The following is a 24,246-nucleotide window of genomic DNA, read 5'->3' on the forward strand; positions in this document are numbered from 1 at the left end:
ATATGAAGTGACCATTCTGCACTGTCCTTGCTTAGTTGATTTGGACTATTTCCAACATCTTTGGAGGAAAGTTTAAAAAAAAAAACAACACACCTCTGGCAGACTTTTCTCAGTCATACAGACTGATGATGATTAAGGTTAAGATTTTGTTACGGGTATTCTTAGTAAGTCACGGACAGGTCATGGCAATAAGCAAAAATTCACAGGAGCTGTGACCTGTCCGTGACTTTTACTAAAAATAACTGGGGAGGGAGGAGAGGGCCAAGGGAGAGGTCAGCTTCAGGGGCAAAAGGTTGCACAGCTCCAGCCTCGGGGGCAGAGGGGTGCACAGCCCTGGCTCTGGGCACAGCTGAAGCTCCAGAAGTCACGGAGGTCCAGTAAGGTCACAGAATCCATGACCTCCCGTGAAATCATATCCCTGTTGATGATTCTATACTGTCAGTTGTGTTTAGCTACCATCACGTGATGATATCTGCAGCTGACTAGCTGCTACAGTGCAATTTTAACAATACAGGTGTCTGCAAGGAACTGGGAAAAGGGGCTGAGTAGTTTTTCTTCTTTATACACTCTCCCCACAATGGCGGAAGCCATCTGTGACTATGTGGTCTCCATTCCCTCCTTCCTCCCACCCTTTAAGTCACTTCTCTTGATTGTGCCATGTGGCACATTGTTCACTTATTCGGCTTTGGAAATTGTTTTGAAACTTTCCACATTACATTCAGTATCTTACTGTTCCTCTTCTTTTTATGCTGCTGTTCCTGGCACACTGCAATATGTTTGCAAGTTGAGAAATGCATCTTGGTTGTTTCAATGAATTCACAAAGCAGGTACATTTATACTTGATGAGCATATATATTTATATTCGAGAGGTTCCACACCTCCCTTTTTTTTTTAATCATGAAAAGATGCCTCATTTCATCTTTTCTCATCACTGTTATTGGACACTGGAGAAGAGGGTACAGAACTACAGCTGTAAACTCAATTCATAGAACATAGTTATTTTAGTCTCTGCCATATCTGGTTTGACTGAGATCTGAAACAGCTTGTACGCTTTTCGCCATGTTCACAGCAAAGGAAATAATATAGGTGAGTCTGTTTTTCTTGACAAAGGTATTACTAGCCAGCATTTAAGCTAGTGGAGCAAGTCAGAACTCTCAAAACAAGCATTTTGGGACACATGATGGAAATTGTCTTCCTAAGGACATGCCAAACCTTTCAAACCTGGGTGCCTGAAGTTAGGCTTCTAAATCCCTATTTAAGCATAAGTAAAGATGGCTAATTTTCCAAAAGTTTCGAGCACCTCTAGCTCCCACTAATGTCAGTGGGATTTGTGGATGGCCCAGTACAGTGGAAAGCCACACCACTGTACTTAGGTTTCTAAATAGGGATTTCAAAGACTAATTTTATGCACCCAGTTTTGAAAATTTGGCCTTACTATGGTCCCTGTTTGTAATGAAACTCAACCTTTGTTAAGTTCGCTTCTGGAGTGAGTCAGCCTGAGGCAGTCAGTGCCACAAAAACACACTATGGATCTTTTGCGTAGAGACTGCCCGGTTTGGCCAATATACATGGCAGAGGGGCATAAAGAATAAATGGACACAAATCAGTTATTAAGAATTGTAACATTCAAAAACCAGTAGACGAGCACTTCAATCTCCCTGGACATTCAGTAACAGACTTAAAAGTGGCAATTCTTCAACAAAAAATCTTCAAAAATAGACTTCAACGAGAAACTGCAGAACTGGAATTAATTTGCAAACTGGACACCATCAAATTAGGCCTGAATAAAGACTGGGAGTGGATGGGTCACTACAAAAAGTAATTTTCCCTCTGCTGATACTTCCACCTTGTTGTCAACTGTTGGAAATGGCCAACGTCCACCTTGATTGCATTGGCCTCATTAGCACTACAAAAGTAATTTTTCCTCTGTTGATATTCACCCCCTCTTGTCAACTGTTGAGAATAGGCCACTTTCACCTTAATTGAATTGGCCTCATTAGCACCGACCCCTCTATTGGTAAGGCAACTCCCATCTTTTCATGTGCTATATATATATATCTATATATATATATATATAGATATATATATATATACACACACACACACATATACACACACTGCTTACTGTATTTTTCACTCCATGCATCTGATAAAGTGGGTTTTAGCCCACGAAAGCTTATGCCCAAATAAATTTGTTAGTCTCTAAGGTGCCACAAGGACTTCTCATTGTTTTTGCTGCTTAACAAGGCTCTCCCCCCAGTGTCAACACAAACACCTGGAGTGGAAGCTACTGTCACCTAATCTCATCCATGTTGCTAACTTCAGCAAGTGACTAAAACTACAAGTTATCTTCTCTGGAGTGTATTGCATGGGGTGGCTGCTCCATGACCATTCATTCACGGAGCAGAGGAAACATGGTGTAATTAGAGCACTGGAGGCTTCCCTGTTTTAGGGCTGGTTCTTCCACTGACTTGCCCAGGGACCTTTGCTAAGTCAGTTAACTGTGTGGTGACTTACTTTCCTCATCTGTAAAATGAAAATAATATTTTACCTGCTTAGTCTTAATTAACGTTTACAAAGTTCTTTAAAGTACAAGGTGCTATGGAGTGTCAAATCAGCAACTGCCAAGCTTTGCGACCAGCACATTCTGAAGGTCAACTTGTTCTCTTTATAGGACTGGCTGTCCCATCAAAGATGTTTGTACATCCTGCAAGATCATTCCTAGGCCAACTGTTTCATTGTCTTTTCTCATTCTCATACTGCCAGGTTCATGTGTAGAACACACTTTAAAAAAAAAAAGTTTGATGTAGTATGAACTTTGTGGCTTTAATTAAAATGCATGCAGTTTCCTCTGCACTCTTTTTTCTAAGTATGTTAATAAATATTTTAAATTACATACACCTGGCTGTGGGGAGGCTGCTGCGGGGAGGGAAAGGCGAGTTGGTGCAGAGGGAGAGCTTTTGCTTCATGTATAAAAAAGGAGGGGCCCCAAGCAAGGGGTGGAATTTGTGGGAGGGCAAATGCACCCTGGAAGTGCCACCCACTTCTTTACCATGGCAGAATTTAGAGCACAACTCTCATTGTGCACTAAGCCAGCGGCAGCATCAAGAAAATTATAATAAAGAAAAAGCAAAGTGGCAACCAGTGGAGAAAGTGCGTGATGTTTGTGAGCATTTCACAGAGAATGAGGTGACAGTCACTGGGACTTATCCCATAACACAAACAGATGTTCCTCTAGGTTTTAGATGAAAATAATTTGTCCCTTTGCACCAGAGTGGGAGTTTGGCTGAATTTGTGGTGGGGACCAGATCAACCAAGGCTGGTTTTGAATCTTGGAAGCAAGTGTTTGATCCCTAGAGAGCAGAATGTGAGGGATAAAATTGCTGTTCAATTAACCACTTTGCTGCTGCAGAACACAGGGTTGTTGTTCCATTTGTGCTTCAGTGTGACACCCCTGCTACATGGAGCAGCACATAATGTTTTACCCTAAACACCCATGGTTCATTTTCAGAACAAAGGACCCAGTTCAGTGTCTCCCTCCCTGAGACCCTGCCTTCTAAAGAGGTCTCCTGAATAACACCCAGTACTATAATAGGAGATGGAGAAAGAGATAGTGAGCTTCAGAACAGGCCAGAATCTTTGGGGGAACAGTCCCATAGGTAAGCATAGCTGATCAGCAGAGAGTCAAAGGACAAAACTGCAGAAGAATGAAACAAATAGCTTTAACAGATCCCGTCCCATTTCTGGAGAAGGGAGAACCCACATAACTGGAAAGGGTCCTGGACAAGTCCCAGGAATTTGGTTGCTCTGTAGTAAGTTAGACTTGTATTCACTTCCGACCACATCAATGTATGTGTGTCAACACTGAGTTTTTATATGATTGTTAGAGGACAAAAAGCAATATTTTAAAAGCTGGAGTGCATATGTTCCCCCCTTCCCTAATAGAGAGAAACCCCACAGATAACCAAGGCCGATTTTCATATTCTGTTTACAGTCTGGCAGTTAAGGGAACTCTCCTGGCCAACGTTAACACAGCAGACAAGATATGCCCTACACAATCAGATCCCAAAGACCATCTGCTGATGCCAATGAAGCAGTAAGATGCATGCAAGGAGGGCACAGGATTAGCTTCTTAACATAGACTAATCCCCTACATGCTTGAGAGCAGCAAAATAGACCTTGGCACTATATTCCAGTTCACTCCCTTGATGACAGTCAGGACACCACACAGCCATTTTGGGGAGGAGGAAAGATGTGAGGAGAAGAAAAAGATACCACTGGCAACACCACCACATTAAAGTGTGACTTCACTTGAAAAGTGTTTTAGGGAAGAGGAAAAGGGATTCATATAAGGACACAGTGAAGGCTTAAGTCTAAATATTGACCTGCTTTGACAGTTAGGTCCTTTGAAAAAAAATCTCACCTCAGGAATTGTAAACAGGTATTTTCTTCAGTGGATCCTTGTTACAGCAGGAGAGCATCACCCAGTTACTCAAACCCTGTGTCTGGTATAGTCTACTAACCCTCGGCTGTTAGTTATTATTTGTATTACAGTAACACCTAAAGGTCCCATCATTCTAGGGGATGTACAAATACTTAGTAAGAACGAGCTCACTGTTACAACAGATTTGCATCTCACTTCTATGCTTGTGTTCCCTCTCCCACCCCAAATATCGGTTTTATTAATTTGTTCATGAGTGGCAAGTAATGTTGGGCCATTAGTAACGCCCTATGAAAATTCCCCACTGCCACTGACAGTTGAATCAACAGCATTTACAATGAGTTTCTCCAAAGCAGACCACTGCCAAAGCAGGTCAATCCTTAGTCCCAGCAACTTTGGGTATTTCTACCCTGCAATCGGAAGTGTGACGGCAGCAGGTGTAGGGGAACCTGAGCTAGCTCCAACAACTGTAGCAGTGAAGCCGCAGCCGCACAGCTGGCAGCGCAGGTTAGCTGCTCAAGTACAGACCCAGGGTCCCGGGTGAGCTTCTACAAGCTATGCTGTCACTCAAGTTGCCACAGCTTTGCTGCTATTATTTTTGAAGCTAGCTCCGTCAAAGCTAGCTCGGGTACATACACACCTGCTGCAGTCACACCTCTGATAGCAGGGTAGACATACCTTAAGACAATTTCCCCACAGAAATATATTAACCCCTCCCCACCAGCACACCATGCCCTTTATTAGAAATGTACAGTGAACAGTCAGAAACATGAGCACAGAATCAGAAATTAGAGAGAGAAAACCTGCTAACCTTTCTCCTCCTGGTGCAGAATTGCCCTCTAGATTTCTCTCTAGTACTTTCCAATGTTAGATGGCACATGTGATGGGGCTCTCCCACCACTTCTCTGGGAAGAATATTTTCTAGTCCACTAGGTCAGTTGGAAATACCGTCATGCAATTCTAGTCTCCCCTCAACCCTGGTCACTCACACCATTCCTTCCCTCGAATCAACAGAAGTAAAAATGGGGTGGAAAAGAAAAACTCGGAAACCTGGAGAGTGCTTGGAATTTATTCCCTTGAACAAGAGCGGTAACATTTGAACAAATAGTGTATTGATTTCACAGCAACAGGAAAAACAAATGTTACATAATTTAAAAAGGCCACACTCCCCCCCCCAAACAAACAAAACAAATAGGTTAAAATATGAAAAAGTTTAAAAAGCTATAAGTGGAGATGTGAAGCCTTTCTGGGCACTGATCATCTTCCTTGCCTGTTTTCCATCACAAAGTTTGTTTCATATAAACTCCTGTTTCTCCCTGAGCCAAACCTAACCCCTAGGAGACAGTCACTTATCAGATTCTGCTTTTCAAAGGGCAGAAACTTAAATCATCCCAGGTAATGAAAAAGCAGCAACTTCTCTTTTATACAGATTTAACAGGTCTTTTTCTAATGTCATGAGAAACATTTAATGTAGCTTCTAAAAGTGCCCAGAAAAATTCACATCACCCTTCAGAAAATACACACACAAAACAAACAAGTAATTCTGTGGAACGAGTCTACAGGTCTGAAAGGTGAAGGAAGAGCTGAGAGCTCTGCTTCTCCCCAAAGTGTTCTCAGCAGGATCCTGTTGTGGGCATGGTACCAGGACCATCACTGCATATTTTGTCTTATCCCCAAAAGCTTTCTAGGCTTTTTCACATAGCAACTGTACAGCAACTGTTGGGTTAGCTGCCTTTCAATGCATCTGAGAGACGCAATCCCTCACTTCAGCTTTCCTCTTTCCAGATTTCCTGCACTTGAACCTGCTGTTCCCTCCGCATTCTCCCCCCATGGAATCCTGATAAGAACACTGAAGAACAGGATGGACTGGGAACAGGTTAGTACACATTCCAACTAGAGGGCTTCCAGACTCCACAATGGAACAAGATGATTCGTTGGGCAGGGACTTGGTCCTAATCCTTCAATTCAGACCCTCTTTTAGGTTTCCAGAAACACAGGGCATTACTCTCAAATGTATATTCTAAAACTTCCAGTTTGAAGAGCAGCAGATGAGCTCTCTTTGGAGAGCTGTTATAGATCAGCTATGGAAAGGTTCAGTATAATGGACCATGAATGCAGAATACTACTATTCCTTCCAACTCCAGTGAAGGTTTCCAAGGCACAGCAGAAGTTTAAAGTTCCTTTTTCCCCATCTCTGTCTGATCAGAATCTGGTACATTAATTTTCAGACCGAATTCTAAAATATGGACCTCTGGGGTTTTATTGGTTTAGGAATAGGGGTGCTTCAGGGTGGCTGGTATAAAATGCAAGCAACAAGTACAAAACACTACACCACAAGATTACTTCAGCAGGTGTAGTCAAATCTTTTAAAGTTGAAGGTTTAAGACAGAGGGACACATTTTTAAAACACTGCCTCTATTCATAATGGTATAGAATCATACATACAAATGAAGGGTTCTGTGCAGGTAGGTTCATCTACATGCGCAAATGGGATTGTGTGTGTATGAACTGTATTCACAAGTAATGCACGCACAGTCACAAGTGGACAACATTTATATGCATAAAGTCCACTTGGATGTGTATATACATACAATTCCCCATTTGTGCATTGTTTGCTGATACAAGAAAGTTTGTGCGTAAGTTCTTTGTAGGTGTTCACAAGGAATCATGCAGAACTGGACATACTAGTGATGGCCAGTTGGGGCCTCTTTGAAAACGTGGCCCACGTTAATGGGCATGTGCATTACAGGAAGCAGCAACCCTCTTTCCTCTGTAGCCATCAAAAGATCTTTCCATAGGTAAGCTAAACTTTGTTATATACAGTAGACTACACATATAAGAGATGGATAGTTAAGGGAATCACCCTTTGGACTCTACTTACTGTACATATCTGTGGGATGTACATGAGTGGGCTTCCTGCCTTCATTATTGCACCCCTATTGTTATATACACTGTATATTCAGAGGCCTACGTGGTAGGAGCTCTGATCTCTTCCTTCCCTATCGCTTTTTGGATTCTGCTCACTATCGTTTGTATTTGGTGACCAAATACCTCTGCAGGGATCTTTCACTGGCTCACGAAGGACACACTTCACTAGCAAGGCAACTCTCTCAAAGATCATGCTACCTGCCATCTAGTGCTGTATGTCTACAGGGGTAAGATGAGCTTGTTTCCCTTCTGAACTTTCCATTGTGAGTGGGGAAGGAAGCAGATTACTAGTAGGAGAGAGCTTGTCCCGGGGATGAAACATTTTACCTGCCCGAAGTCAAGCATTATTATGAGCTCTGCATTGAAAGAGACTGTTCCAAGTCCACCTGTCAGGGAAGTGCTAAAAGTTCAGAGATAAGTTCTTATAGACCTTTAGAACAAAACACACAAACAGCACTTGTATATTAAAAGCATATTAAAAACCATATAAAAATACTGTAAATCATATTTAAAAAAATCCAAGAGAGACAACAGTTACAGATTATCAAAGGAAGAGAGACAGTTGAAAAGCAGGGCTGTTGGGTTTTTTGTTTTATTATTTTTTATTTTTTTTTGGCAAAAGCAGCTACTTTGGCACAAAGGCAAATGCAGGAGAGAGAGAGAGAGAGAGACAAACAAGCAGACAGTACAGAGAAGGCTTACAGAGTCTGCCACGAGCATGCCAGAGCTCAGCACCAAAAGCACAGTTGTAGCTTTCCCCACCCTTCCTTCACAAGACAGTCCTGTTTCTTGGGGAAGAATAGAATCAGCTGCGCAAAAACCCATTCCTATTTTCCCAGTTGAAGCGACAACTGTGCCTCCGTAGCCAGTTTGCATAAACTTCTCTGAAATTCCCCGCTTACAGCCCTCCTATTGTGCACACAGGCTCCTTGGCAAATCAGACATAACCCTCCACAGAACTGTGATTCTAACTGATTGCTGGAAACCTCGGCTTGGATGTGAGATTGTCCCTAAAACTACAGTCATTACAGCACAAGGGATAAGATTATCCACATTTAATGCCAACTAGAAAGTGGCTGCATTGTGATGCATTTAGCAAAGGTAACACATGTAGATCAGGTTAGTAACATCCCATGTGAAAGTGCTTAGCGTGACCTCACCACAACTCAGCTGACTGAACCTGCTGAATAGCGTCCAATGTTTGGAGGTCCATTAAGTTTCCACCTCTTCCACCCAAGTTGGCTAAGAAACAAAGTGCCAGACTCACTGGTGATGTAAAGTAGATGCCAAGTGTAAATGGGTTAGAAACATGTGAGTGTAAAAGGCAAAGTAGTGTAATTTACACCCATTTGGTATTCGGTGGGAACCAAACATCAGACCTAGCATAAGCTGTTGTAATGCCCACTGAACAGAAGCTTTGCCTGCTTACACCTGCATTGATTTTTGACCCTAGCAGTGTTGGGGATGGTGCCAGCATAAATTAAGAATGAGATGGGGCTGCTTTACTCTGCATCCTTCTGTTACTTGCCTTTCATAGTACACATCTTTTCCTCCATAATCTAAATTACACTCATTTTGCACCTCCACTGAATGCCATGCCCATGCATATCACACTTCTTTGCTACTTATGCTGATTTTCCAACCAGTTTACATTTCACATGCAGCCTACACCATCACTGAAGCTGGCTCATCTCTTACAGGATTTGCAACTGTTAATGCAGGTTGCATTTGGTGGTGTTTGGCCCAAAGGCGGTCAAACGTTCTTAGAAGATATAGAGCTAACAGTAGCAAGTCCATCAGCCAGGAGAAGTAGAGACTTGGAAACAGCTCCCTGCTCCAATTCAGACAGGTTCATGTTTAAGGTATTGGTCTATTCTACAGTGTACACTGTCTAGCAATATTCTCTAATTAGCACAATTTAATAAATTACAGCTAAGCACGCAGAGGGCATTTCTAGTTCAAAGTCAGGAATCCATCAAATGGAGATGTGCCTCCCTAGGATTTTCCAGGAATAGAATCACATCCTTTCACTGCATTACCAATCCAAGTAGTTTAAAGCTCGCCCTAATCCTTCCCCCCACCTCTCTTTTTAAAAGCACAAAGAACTGTAAACCCTAGCCATATACTTCCTGACCCAACCAGCAGAACAGGATCCAAAGGCAGGTGGTTACAAGGCATATGACAGTTATATTGCTGCGCTGGCTGGCTAAGTGAGAACTGACCTGCAGTTAATGAAGCTGCAGCAAGCTTCTCATGCACATTGCTTTTGAGCCAATATCTCCCCTGTTCTATCCCACTTCTCATTATTGCCATACAAAGAGGCTGGGGAGAGATGTGAAATCTCAGCTAAAAAGGGAGATTCCAGCATAGGAGGTAAAGCACTGCCCGCCTCCTTACTGTTAAACTTATCTCAGCCATGCACACAGCTGAGTATGCAATGCACTATACCACCCTGTGGGCGATTCCAGTGGGTATTTTAATAATATAAGAAGCAGCTCTACTATACTTGGTGCTGTGTATGAGTGCATACTGCCTCATGTAACATCCCTTTCAAGGGCCAGTGTTCCAAAAAACGTTATGGAATTCCCCTTCTGCTGAGGCAAACAGAAGCAGGCTGTTAAAGAAAATAATGTCTGCTCTGTTCTATTCCTCTCCCATGTAGATGGATCACAGATCTATCCACAGGGTCACATACAGTCACATAACAATAGCAGCAGATATTTATTTATTTGGCCATACCTGTTTAGCAAACCATGGCCTATCATCTACCCTCATCACTTATCTCTCCACCAGCATTTGTTGAACAGTAAAGATCTGAGAAATAGCCAGTGTTCTCCGTTCATCTTAAAAGTTAAGTCTCTTTTAACAATTCTCCCTGTTTTTAAAGAAAGATCTGATTCTTAAAGGGAAGGCAACTTCAAATCACTCAATAAAAGCAGTTAAAAACAGGTTAAGGTACTACAGCTGCCAAAGACACGAGGCCAACTTTTCCGATTTTACAATGACATTCTCCTTAAAATTTCTCTCCCCACCATTTTGCTGCGCAGAAAACCCATACAAATGGAGGAGGAACCTGTGAAACTAACTACATACAAAGCGCTGCCAAATGCACAAAGCAAAACTGAAAAAACAATTCTCTAATCACTTACAATTATAATCTTACATTGTAATAAATAATATGAATAATTTAAAAAATTCAGACAAAAGCATGATTTAAGCTGACTATATCCCTTAAGATCTTTTAAAGCTAGTACTGTAATCTGGGGACATTTTGCTACATAAAGTGTGACTATTTAATATTTTCGCTCTCCTAAAAGCAACTGTTTTAGTTTATCCACAGTATTCAGGGCCCATACACTAGAAATGAACTCTCTCTTCCCTCTTCCCCCCCATCTCACTTTTTCCTATTGCAGTTCTCAATAAAGACAATTGAGGAGCTGGGCCAGATGAGAGTCTGGGGCACAAACAGAACATTTCTCCCAAGTTAGAAGGAATCAGAGCTTTCAGATAGAGCAGACTATCCCTAGCAATACGACACATGCTGTAATAACCCAATTCCCAAAACAACTTGCCAAGAACAGCACATGTTCTGACAATGAGGGGAGAGCCCCACGATCTGCCAGCACCAAGGAGTTCAAGAGTTTAAGGAACTGGTTTTCTTTAGCTGCAGAAGACACCAAGAATTCTTAAGTAGCCACAGTCCAAAGACAGCAACAGGGATTTTTTTTTTTAATTCCGATACCAGGTTAATGAGAAGCTTGGGAGGATGGGCACTAAATCCAGAATTCAGGTGAACACAGAAATCCAGTCTATGAGTTATTGTAGTCCAGAGAGACCTTCAGTTCTATTAACACTACAGTGCACACTTCACAGATCAAGCCTTTTCATTTGGGCTCATTCCAAGGAAATCCTGAACTGAGTATCTGTGTTCACCTAGAATGATTTTAGACAAATGCCCTTGAAAGACAGAGAGTCCAGGCCCCAAAGCCACCACACAAAAGAATTCCCAAAATTCACACAAATTATACAGCTTACAAAGTCGGGTCATGTTAAAATCTTACTGGTCAGCAGTCTGCCGATAAAACTCCCCCAGGATTTGCACAAGAACCTCTGACTGGACATAGAGAAAGGGGACCCCAAAAGCCATCAGCTGACACATGAAAAACGAGTCCAAAGGATTTTGGGCTACCTGGCGCCCGAACGAAGAAACTGTGCTTTGCAGGCGCTGGCTTGCCACCCTAACTTTGTCAAAGAGGCTGAGAGAGTACTTCACCACCCTGCCAAAGAATGAAGCGGAGCTACCTGGAGTCCTCTCTGCCGAAATGGCTATGGAATTTGCCCGTCCACTTGCTTCAGCTGCCATGGCTTCCTGCAAGGATCCTTTGTTGTCCTGTGAAATGAGGGAAAGAAAGAAAAAAAAAACAATCAAAGAAGAAATTGGAAACCCCTTGGAAGCAATTACTTTTAATTTGGAGCAGTGTGTTTTAACACTGAACACGCCCAACCACCTCTTGAACAGCAGCATTTGATTATTTATGGGTTAGGCGGCGTCTGGACATGATACTCAGGAGTCGGGCCCAACTAGTGCATCGTCATCTGATTATTTATGTTCTGAAGATCAGTTTATACATCTAAGAAAGGCAAAGAGGTGATATTTCTACACCTTGCTCACAGGAGTTACAACCCATTTTTGCCCTTCAACTTCAGAAGGAAGCAGGGCAGCAATGGGCCTCGATCCTTCCCCTGAACGGCGGAAGGCAGCACAGCATTAACTTGCTATGGTAATGGTAGGGCCCGGGGGAGGGGAGATAACACTTACTATAGAAAACAAAAGCTCCACATAGAAGAGGGTCCAGCTTTGAGCAAGTAGGAGAGAGCTGAAAGCAAACTTAATAGGATTTGAGAAGGTAACACTGCTCAGGACTATAATGTAACTTCCCAAAGAGAGTGTAGGAAGAGAGACGCAAAGTGAAACAGGGACAGAAAATAAGCCCAACTGATGCTTTATGGGGTGCAGGGAGTAAAGAGGGAGCCCTTTCTGAACTACACTGTATGACCTGGCCCTCTTTTCCAAGCATGATTCTACCTGTTAGTATTAAGTGAGGAAACACAGTTCCTTTCTAGCAATAGGTTCCTATTAATGCAAGACAAATCTTCCTAAGGAAGAGCTCAATTTTGGCCTATGCGAGTAGGTTTGGTTCAGAACCCAAATCCTAGCCCATAGAGATGGGACTGAATTTCCTGAAGAGAAGTGAAAAGCATTAGCTTCATTTTAACGAAGCCTTTCCAATACACAGAAAGGCTGTCAACTTTGTCATTCTAGTTCTTCTAGTGTTTGCAGGCTTCAATAATTATTTTAGTTCAAAAAGAAACTAATATCAAAATCCTAGATTGTGTGGGGTGGGGTTTTCTTTCTTAATGAGACCCACAAAAACATAAGAGATTGATAATTACAACACAGATTGCTCTTGAATTTACCACTTTACAAGAGGCAAGACTTCATGACATTTAAACATAATGTGATTCATTACAATCTTCTACCCTCTGCAAAAAACCACATTTTTCCAATAGCAGGGATCAAAACCCATTACACCCAATATGTCAGATTAGAATAAAAAGTTACCTTTCCTGACAGAGGACCCACTGCTGGTCTCTTCCTTTGAGCATAACCAGAGAGTCGGTAACAGTAGTGAGGTTTACAGTAGAATTTACCTGCAGTCAGAACAAAAGGGGAAGAGAGAAGTAACAGTGAGAACACAGCAGCTCAGTCTACACAATATAACACTACCTTAGTGAGATTTACTTTGCTATCTCCACTTCCTGCGCCCGGCACTGCCCCCTCACTATGCTTGGAGACAAACACTCTGAAGTTTTAACTCAAGTCCTCCTCTCCCCCTCCCTAAACAGTGCCTATTCCATTGGGTGCCTGACAACCATTTATCCGAGATCCAATCAGCCACCAAAGCAGAGCTGAGGCCTCTGTGGTATCACACACTAACAATGCGGCAGTGTGTGAAGAACAAAGACATCATTACATGAAAAGCTGGCAGCCGCACTTTTGGGAAAATCAAGAATGAATACAACTATCAGAGGAATGCGGGAGGGAATGGGTGTTAACTCTGAAGGGACTATGTATCATAATATACCGGTGGAGGAATAGCTCAGTGGTTTGAGCATTGGCCTGCTAAATCCAGGGTTGAGAGTTCAATCACTGAGGGGGCCATTTGGGGATTGGTCCTACTTTGAGCAGGGGGTTGGACTAGATGATCTCTTGAGGTCCCTTCCAACCCTGATAATCTATGAAACATCTCCCAAAAAAAGATATTCTACTTAAATCTCATTTCCTCAATCAACAGGCTTCATAGGACCCAGTCGAGTGCCACAACTAGAAGCCCAGCTGAGAACAGACCTAGTTACCTTTTACTCTTATTGGGACAGTGCTGGGGAAATGGTACCCTGGCCTGGAGATGCTACTCCAATACAAACACTAGTATCAGGTCAGAGTGGTGGTGCTGCGTGAGTTTTCCATGCAGCTCTGTCACTGCACAGCTGCCCTGAAATGCACTGCAGATTCCTCTGCTATTCCAACATAACTCTGCTAATGAACCTCAACCCTGCAGTGCGACTTCGACTGTTTTACTAGTTCGGCTCCTCCTCAGTAAGAGCACCTCAATCCAAACGTGCAGCCCCCGCTACTAACCCAGTCCTGCCCTCTCCACTGTCAAGTCTTCTCTGCTTGAGTTCTGGCCAGGTTGCTCTCTGGGATTCAGGAGGTGCTTGGAGGACTTACGGCTGCAACCTACAATCTGGACTCATGGTCTTCTTGGCTGGTAAAATCTACCAGGAGGACATTGGACCCATTATTTGAGAAGACAAGGTGACTACATCTCACATTATTGGACTCCTTTTGGGAAGACAAGGTGACTACATCTCACATTTCAGAGGTCCGGGCTCAAGAAACCAGCTCTTTATGCTGCTAATCTCTCCAACTATTGCCCTACATCTAACTGTCCATTTCTGGGAACATTTCTGAGAAGGGTATGGGGAAGGCATCACTGACAATATTGCGAGTCCGCAGACTTTCTTAACTCCTTGTAATTTGGTTTTACGCTTGAGTACTATACCTAGACTACAATATTCTTATTGGTCTCCTTTTGACAACATATTCAGATGATGTGGTATATAGGGATTCTTTTAGATCTCATAGCTGCCTTTAATACTGCAGACTACAGAACATGGATTCATTTGTTAACCCAGATAGATGAATAATATTAAGACATGAATGGCTCTAGTCTTCTCTCAGAAAAAATCCAGAGTGAAATATTGGATAATTTCTCATCTGCCCCAGGGACTCTTTTACAATGTGATGCTGTTGTGAAAAAGGCTAATATTCTGGGAGGTACTGACAGGAGTGTCATATGAAAGACACCAGAGGTAACTGTTCTTCTCTACTTGGCACTGATGAGGCTTCAGCTGGGATATTGTGTAAAGTTTTGGGCACCACACTTTAGGAAAGATGTAGACAAGCTGGAAAGTGTCCAGATGACAGCAACAAAAATAGTAAGAGGTTTAGAAAGCCTGAAGTGCACTGCAGAATCCTCTGCTATTCCAACACAACTCTGCTAATGGCCCTCAACCCTGCAGTGTGATTTCGACTGTTTTACTAGTTCAGTAAGAGCACCTCCATCCAAACGTGTAGCCCCCGCTACTAACCCAGTCCTGCCCTCTCCACTGTCAAGTCTTCTCTGCTTGAGTTCTGGCCAGGTTGCTCTCTGGGATTCAGAAAGGAAAGGTTAGATGAACTGGGCATGTTTAGTCTAGACAAGAGAAGGCTGGGAGATGGGAAGGGAGGGAACCTGATGACAGTCTTCAAATATGTCATGGGCTTTTATACGGAGGACAGTGGTCTTTAGTTGTGCACCAAGGGTAGGACAAGACAAATCAGCTTAGTTTGCAGCAAGGAAGATTTAGGTTAGATATTAGGAAAAACTTTCTAACTATTAGGCTAGTTAAGTACTGGAACAGGTTACCTAGGGAACTTACGGAACCCTATCATTGGAGGTTTTCAAGAACAGGGTAGACAAACACCTGACCAGGATGGTCTAGGTATACTTAATCCTGCCTCAATGCTGGGGCAGAGAGTGGACTAGATAATCTTTTGAGCTCCCCTTCTGCCCTACATTTCTAAGATTCTGTGGAGTACCACAGAGTTCTATTTGGACACTACTGCTCAATAAACATGAAAAGCTGTTAGGGAAGCAATGTAGTTTGGGTTTCAGTGCTATCAGTATGGTAAAGCCTCAGCCATCATACCACTATGAAGTGATCATTTGGCACAGACTGGTGCTTGGATGATTGCTGGCAGAAGACTGAGGGTATGGCTACACTTGAGAGTTGCAGCGCTGGTGGAGGCTTTCCAGCACTGCAATTAGTAACTGTCCACACCTGCAGGGCACATCCAGCGATGCAACTCCCTGGCTGCAGCGCTGGCTGTACACCTGGGTCTGCTTGGGGTATAACGATTGCAGCGCTGGTGCTGCAGCGCTGCTCGTAAAGTGTGGCCACACACCAGCGCTGTTATTGGCCTCCAGGGTATTAGGAGATATCCCAGAATGCTTTTAACTAAATTACTCTTTTTGTTTTGTTATGATGCCTCTCTTTGTTTTGTTGGGCTCCGGGAGCTGCTTATCTAAAAACAAACACAGCTCCTGTTTGCTGTGATCAATCTGTAACTGACTGTGAACAATCAATTGAGATAACCCACTACCTTGCTGTGAATGAGGCAGGCAGGGGGATGAGTGTTTGCTTGAGGAGAGAAACAGCAGGGGCGGGGCAGAGAAAGGGAGTCCGTTGGAGCAGCTGCTTATCTGGTCTGCAGGCTGGTTGCAGTTAAGAGTAAGGGGTCGGGGAAATTTTCAGATTTTGCAAGACAGGGAGCTGATACACAGTGTCGGCTCCAAAAATCCACTCTCACTCTCTCCCCCGGTCCCTGTCACACTGCACCCCACCCCCCTCTTTTGAAAAGCACATTGCTGCCACTTGAACGCTGGGATAGCTGCCCATAATGCATCACTCCCAACAGCGCTGTAAATGCTGCAAATGTGGCCACACTGCAGCGCTGGTAGCTGTGAGTGTGGCCACACACCAGCGCTTTCTCTACACAGCTGTACGAAGACAGCTGTAACTCCCAGCGCTGCACACCTGCAAATGTAGCCATACCCTAAGTAAATGCTTGCTGGCAGGGGGAACAACTCGAGCAGAGGGTAGAAACTATTTCTGCCCTTGCAACTAAGGAAGGATCCTAGTTTATTGTTACTCAGACTTACAAGCAGAGGATTCTATTGGATAATCAGCTGCTTCTGAATGTCCAGGCTACCAGCAGTGACCACGAATGGTCCCCCCCATACCCCGCTGCCCCCTGCCCTCAATCTTTGAGTACTAAAAAGGCTGCTGCTATTTCTTTTATATGTAGCCTTCAAAGCTACCACTGGTCCCTTGGGTCTGACAGCCCAAGTTTGTTGTCCTTGACGGCACATAGTAAAGGCCCATCTATGTCTTACTGGGAGGCTGGTTTGGTGATGGTTCTGAGATTTCCCCTTCCTCTTCACCCCCTAGTGGTTGAGAGAGTTTGTTATTGTTGGTTGCTATAGGATCTAACAACAACATATTTGTGATTTCAATTATATATTGCCTGTGAAACTTGAGTTTGATACCCTTGTGGTGTTTATCCTAGCCAGTGAATTTATGGATACTATTCTCGGTCAGCCACATTGTGTCTCTAATCAGTTTCTGAAATTTGCTATGATATTTATCTCCTAACATGCTGCAGCAGTATATTCCAGAGCTTCATTATATGTTGTCTCAGTTTACCATTTTTGTTTTGCTCTTGTATGAAAGGGACTGATTGAGTGCCTGACTGGTCTTCTATAAACCATTCACTGCTGTTATTTTGTCTTCTTAAACAAGCCTAATGTGCCATCACACTTTGCATAGAATCCTATACTGCACTCCCCCACCCACCTCTAATTAAGTTTTTTTATGCCTTTTCTCCCCTTATAGATTCATAGACTCTAGGACTGGAAGGGACCTCGAGAGGTCATCGAGTCCAGTCCCCTGCCCTCATGGCAGGACCAAATACTGTCTAGACCATTCCTGATAGACATTTATCTAACCTACTCTTAAATATCTCCAGAGATGGAGATTCCACAACCTCCCTCGGCAATTTATTCCAGTGTTTAACCACCCTGACAGTTAGGAACTTTTTCCTAATGTCCAACCTAAACCTCCCTTGCTGCAGTTTAAGCCCACTGCTTCTTGTTCTATCCTTAGAGGCTACGGTGAACAAGTTTTCTCCCTCCTCCTGATGACACCCTTTTAGATACCTGAAAACTGCTATCGTGTCCCCTCTCAGTTTTCTCTTTTCCAAACTAAACAAACCCAATTCTTTCAGCCTTCCTTCATAGGTCTTGTTCTCAAGACCTTTAATCATTCTTGTTGCTCTTCTCTGCACCCTCTCCAATTTCTCCACATCTTTCTTGAAATGCGGTGCCCAGAACTGGACATAATACTCCAGTTGAGGCCTAACCAGCGCAGAGTAGAGCGGAAGAATGACTTCTCGTGTCTTGCTCACAACACACCTTCTGGAGCTCCTCACTACTGTGACTCACCTAAACTAACTCATCAGTAAGTTTTGCCACCTCTCTTACAGGTCCATCACATACAGAACACCAGACCCAGTACTGTTCCCTCGGTCACCACTTTTAACAAATCTCGCTCTATACAGAGAATTGGTCATTTATTCCAACTCTTTGTTTCCCAATTCAGCTAGTTTCATCTATAAATAGGACCTCCTCAGCCAGCCTATGAAAAGCTAGTATTATATCCATTGGTTATAAATCTCCTATTTTATTAACTCTGGAAGAATTTTTACTAGTTGAGTTCTGATTCCCCTGGCAGAAAGTGATTTGCGTTTGTCCCTATCATGTTTTACTCACCAAAGTGTTTTAAAGCTCTGGCTTAAGAAGACTCCTCCTTTCCTGGAACTGAAGTAAGGCTCAAGGATCTATACTATTCAGGATCATCCTTACACACCTTTTTAAAGGGAAAATGCATCACTCGGGCCCCTCTCCATTTCAGGATCTATTTTTTAAATGATAAATTACATATTTTGCCAATAGTTCAGCTCTTTTGCTTTTTTCAAGAGCTGGCCATAAGGATACAGTCCCATAAAGTCTTACCAGTTTAAATGAGAGGTGGTATTTTTGGAAGATATACTATTACTGCTCCTCACCCTATTACTGCTCCTCACCCACCAATATTTGTAAAGTGAAGCCAGGACTGAGATCTTGAGGCCCCAGGTACAGTGAGAGTGTGTTTTTGGTATATGAGGAAGACAACAGGTAATTTCTCTTACCATCTTCAGTGTCGTAGGCGTAACACGATAAGCGCAGGGTGGTGGCGCAGTATTCGCACTTGAAGCAGCTGCGGTGGAAGAACTTGCCTTCAGCACTCAGCCTTTCCATCACGTAGACCCGCTTGCGGCAGAAGTAACAGACATCACTGCCTCCCAAATTCTGGGGGAACTCCTTTTTGAGTGAGCCCTGGGCAGAAATAAGGCAGGACCAGTTTTATCTGTGTGCAATCTCACCTCCCTAGCAGGGTCACCTTTTCTATCTGTGAATACTGAGCATCTGGAAGGGACCATTCTGTGACTCCACTCAGCCCTACCCAGGGCACCAAGCAGACAACTGCCACCTACAGACAATAACTAACCTTCAAGTTCAGGGAGAAAGGCCTGGGTTTCAGTCCCTACACCTATATAAATCAGGAGTAAATTACAGCTTCCAGCTCCTTGGATAGGAGAGCTAACGGTCTCACAAGAGGCTATTAATGCTGCCCTGGAGACCATTGACTGAAGGAGGTGTAAGATGGACATCCTCCCTAAGTCAGCTGGGAGGGTTACTTCTGGAATGCTCCTAACCCTGCCTGTATTCACTTGAAAGAGACTGAGGCTAGTCTTGAAACCAAGATTTTCAAACTGCAGCTCACCACACTAACTGCCAGAAACATCAGTAATCCCTTGAGCAACCTCTTAGCCCTACATTTCAGTCTCCCTGAGACTTGTGAAGAAAGAAGTTTTCTCCAGGGACCCCGCAATCCAGAAGTAGCCTGATTGGATCAAACACAGCTCTATGCATTTGAGAGTCAGGACTTCTCACTCTCTCAACTTGATATCCCTGGTCCAAGGATGTTGGCAGTAGATTAAGACAGACTTTGCAAGGAAAACAGAGTGAAGGCTGGGGAAGAAAAATGAAGTCCAACTATAAAGTTATTACAAAGTATTACCAGCTCCTTTCAAGACAACTAAAGATTCAAATCACTACAGATCTACAGAACTTCTAATCACAAACACATATCTTCTGTACATCATTCTCTTACCAGTTCCTTCTTGTCTAGAAGGGTTTTGGGCTGTTCTTTCCTTTGAAGCTGATTGGCTATCTGCTCAGCCAATGAGCTCACTCCGCCTGTGTACATCTTTATATACTTCTACCAGATTGGGGTGGGGGGGACAAAACAGCAGGGAAGCGAGGAAAGAAAAACTCAAATTAAAAAGATGACAAAAATGGTAAAAGAGTAAGTGATGAAAAGGTGCAGAGCGGTCAAACCATGCCAAGACAGTGGAGAACACAGAGTGATTGTGTAGTAACAGCAGAATCAGTATCATCAGTGATCACCAGCACAGCCCGGCACTAACTGTAACAGTAACTAAAAAAAGGAGGGAAGTTTGAAATTGGTAACGCTACGAGATTAGAAATATATGTTCTTTCTTCTTTGCTCTGAGGATATTTTGCATATGAAGGACCTGAACATTTGCTTTCCTCTGAGAGGAAACAGAGCTAGGACAAATTTTAGCTTCCAGGTGAGAGGGACAATGGGAAAAGGGTAGAGAAAAGGCATTTCATAAAGTTTAAATTCAAAGAACTGTTCACAAAAGTGCTTAGCAAAAGGGAGCAAGTTGTTTCCAGGGAGAAGAATCCCTCAAGCTCAAACTGAGTCACAGCGATTCCTAAAAATCTGTAATTCCTCCACTGCTGCCAGAGTGCCTGTTCACAGTACACGAAGGGGTTCTGGAGTTTATCTGGAAGATGTGAGAGGGACTCTGATCCAACACATTAGATTTGTATCTGTGTATACCTGGCACAAAATGTGCTCAGCTGTGCACACCAGCTTTGCCCATAGGCTGTTCTGTCAAGGGTATTTTGCCTGGCTCTGTAACTCTGAGCATCTGGATCAAACTAAGTTGCAACAAACCTTTTAATTTGGGTAGTTAGGAATCCAGGCAGTTTGGTTCTTGACTCAGGGAGTGAGGCCCCAAAGGAGTTTTTTACAGTTTGTTTTCTAGCTGAGCTTGGACAGTGCAGGAAGGCCAGTAGTTATACAAGAAACATCCAGGACATTTGGCAGTAATTAAGTGGTTAAGGAAATAAAAACTTTTATGGAAAGGCAATCCTATCACAAGCACCACATGTGTCTCAATACAGCAGCAGGCCAGGCAGTGTCACTTATTCAGATCAGGGAGTGGGTTTTTTTTTTTTTTTTAAATGTTTCTCTGACTTGCAAACAGAGGGCATTGCTGGAGTCTCATCAGTAAACGTAGAACTGATTCAGCCTTCCATACAGGGCCGGCTTTAGGACAATTCCACCAATTCCCCCGAATTGGGCCCCGCGCCTAAGAGGGCCCTGCACCCAGTGGCAGGGCCTCCGGGGGAGCAAGTGGCCGAGAATCCCTTCCCTGGCTAGAGGCTCCTTTTTAATTTTTACTCACCCAGCGGCGCTCCGGGTCTTGGGCAGCACTTCGGCGGCGGGTCCTTCACTCGCTTCAGGTCTTCGGCAGCACTTCAGCGGCAGGTCCTTCGCTCGCTCCAGGTCTTCGACGGCACTGAAGGACCCGCCTCCAAAGACTAGGAGCGCCGCCGGGTGAGTACAAGCCCCACGTTTTGTTTTTTTTATGTGTGGTTTTTTTTTTGTTTGTTTTGTTTTTCATTCAGTCATCCCTGCTGGGACTCGGTTGAAACTGTTCGAATCGGGCCCCGCACTTGCTAAAGCCGGCCCTGTTTCCATATTCAGCCCTCTGGCTTCTTACAAGTGCAACATTCCTGGGATACACTACTCTGAAGCAATTAACTTTTTACAACCCAGAAATTCCTTTACTTATTCTGCAGGGTTCCTATACTACGTGCTCAGAAGTATCCCTGTGTAAACACATGGCTAAAAAATTCACAGTACAAGAGGATTCTGGTTGTCCCCATGGAACGCAGAGCTTTATGACCCTCATCTCTTGTCATGGAAACCAAGTGATTCCCTTCCCTTCTACGTTTTTGTGCAAAGTTTAGTGCTCACAAACTTAGAGAAGAGAGATTTTACAGAATCATGACACAGATTATTGCTATGATCTGTAAAATAGTATTTTACAAAAAGTTATGAACTCTCAGTCTGTTCTTGGATTTCATGGCTGTGATGATCAGCCATTTACTGATGTTTGTATCTTCACATGTTTGCGAGCATGGTAGCATCAGAAAACACTAAAGAGTTTGAAACCTGACATTTTAGGAGGGTTTCCTAAAGAACGAGCCTGGAAAAGCCAGGGCCAGGATCAGACAATTTATCGAGTAATAACTCTATAACCTATAGGTCACTGCAGTGTACGAGTGTTCATTACTGCCCTGTAGCACTGCCTGCTATTTCACTCTTTCCTCGACTCCGCCCAATATACACAGAGCTCAGCTAATGCACATGCCAAAACTATGTGTGTGATCTGAACATTGTTACTCATGTCCTTCCTCTTCCCTCCCCCTCCTACTGTTTGTTACCCTCAGGCATCACAGCTTGTCTAATATTAGACTGTCAGTGGAGCTGGCTGGAAGGCATCCCTCCCCCTCCCCTGCAACAAATGGAAAATTGACTTTTTGTCAAAATCCAGCAACTGAAAATTGTTGGTATACAGGTTTCCCTTTCTCTGTCAAAATCCCATCAACATGTCGCAGGTTGTAATTTTTGAGCCATGGAAAGGAGGCCTTTTTTGTGAAAAAATCCATTGAGTTTAAGCCCCAATTTTCCATCAAAAAGTTTTAATGGAAAATTTTCAACCAGCCCTAATTGTAAACAATTTGGGAGTAAAGTTTTCTTTCTATTTGTACTGTGAGTTGCTTAGCATGCCGTGGGTGCTGTCAACCAACACAGGTACAATGACAATCTTGCCCTGCAACACCTATGCTATTTCACTTACCGGCTTCTCTTGGGCAGTGACTTTCAAACCATATGGCATTTTGTGACGTGGACATATATGTCCTCTATACACTAGGAGACCAACCGAATTCCTCTTGCTTGTACTACGAATGCCAGCCATTTTAAATTTCCACTAGCTTTTTCAGCAAGCCGGAAGTGATTTTCCTCCAGTCTTCCTGCTCTCTCCCCATAAATATATACACACAAAACCATGCTGTAGTTTGGCTCAAGCCCTCAAAGGGAAGCAACAAACATGAAAAAAGCTTTTATGCCCCTGTAGATTATTCCACAGCCAGAAGAATTCAAGTGCTGGAAAAAGCTGATTTGAGGCTACTTAAGACCTCAAATCAGACTCACCAGAAGTTTTTCCATTTAACTTTAAGCATGTTTTGCTCCAAATGGCTTGGAATAACCAAGATATGCCACAGGCTGCCCCTGGCTTTTCCCACGTGCACATGTGTATGTACACCGCATTCAGCCACATCCAGGCAATGAAGCGTCACAAGCCTAGATCTCTCTTGTGGCACATCCTCTGCTGGTGGGAGATGGGTGAGGCAGTGGGTACAGCTGAGTGCAGTTTGCAAGGCCCAGGCCATGCTACCTGTCGGAGAGAGTCAGAGGAGGGTGAAGAAGGGCGGCTGGTAGTGCGGAGGCTAAGGGAGCGCTCCCACTGGTCAACAAAGAATCGACGAGACGGTTCAGTCTCTGGCTAAAAAATAAAATACATTGAGAAAATCAAGAGGGGATATGGACAAAAAGACAAAACAAAAAGATCACAAAGGAACCTTTAAGCAGAGTCAGGCAGGTGACCGTCTGCCTTACCTCCTCCCTTTCCTCAACTGAAGAAAAGTTGTGCACCAAATGCCCTTCGTTGCCATTTAAATTCATTTCCTCTCCTCCCTCAATGTTACTTTGGAAGCAGTTGTCCACCCGCACAGAAGCCCCACATCCTGTGCATTGTTGTCTCCTGCAATGCAGCCAGATAAACCATTCATGCAGATCTCAAGCCCATCTCTGGTGCTCCTCCTACTCTGTCCAATTGCAATCGGTGTTACAGCCTTAGGCAGGAGTATATGAGAGACAACTTTGCAATGTAGTTCATATTTCAGGGGAAGTGGAGACCCCTTCCCAGTTTTTAAACCACAAAGGCCCAAGAACCTTGCCTTCTTGGGGGTGGGGAGCGAAGGAAACCACCTCATATCCCCAGTCTTCAGCATCCTCATTGCTATGATGGAAGTGCCTATACTAAAGAATTAGGAGGGAATTTCATCCTATAATCCACTCTAAGCAGGTGCTTTAATTTCAGATCACTTTGCTCATCCTCCATATGCATGTTATATTAAATGGCAACAAACAAGAAAATAAACGCTCTGAAACAGAAGGTAATGAGCTGTGACAACATTCTCTGTCCTCCAACCAGGAGACTGGGCAAGGCGCAGGGCAGAAAACCATGTATAGTCTTCCCCTAACATATGCCCAGTGATCATTCCCACCCCTCCCCCGACATTCTCCCAAGGGGGCATCGCCCCACTTCACTTCACTTGCTACTGGCTGAAGCTAACATATTCCTGTCCTTGAGAGTCAAACATAGC

At 43.6% G+C, this 24,246-nt stretch overlaps 1 protein-coding gene across 1 annotated transcript in view; it reads right to left on the bottom strand.

Moving 5' to 3' along the window:
• MICAL3 (microtubule associated monooxygenase, calponin and LIM domain containing 3) overlaps positions 1–24,246 on the bottom strand; it is a 346,852-nt gene that overhangs the window by 85,879 nt on the left and 236,727 nt on the right. Inside the window, exons 29-33 of the mRNA XM_044991795.1 lie at positions 23,256–23,363; positions 19,808–19,915; positions 18,783–18,969; positions 12,993–13,081; positions 11,672–11,759 (exon numbers count right to left, since the gene is read on the bottom strand). Coding sequence (XP_044847730.1) covers positions 11,672–11,759; positions 12,993–13,081; positions 18,783–18,969; positions 19,808–19,915; positions 23,256–23,363 — 580 coding nt within the window. The remainder of the gene's footprint in view (positions 1–11,671; positions 11,760–12,992; positions 13,082–18,782; positions 18,970–19,807; positions 19,916–23,255; positions 23,364–24,246) is intronic.

This window comes from Mauremys mutica, chromosome 1, assembly GCF_020497125.1.
Source record: "Mauremys mutica isolate MM-2020 ecotype Southern chromosome 1, ASM2049712v1, whole genome shotgun sequence".
NCBI lineage: Eukaryota > Metazoa > Chordata > Testudines > Geoemydidae > Mauremys > Mauremys mutica.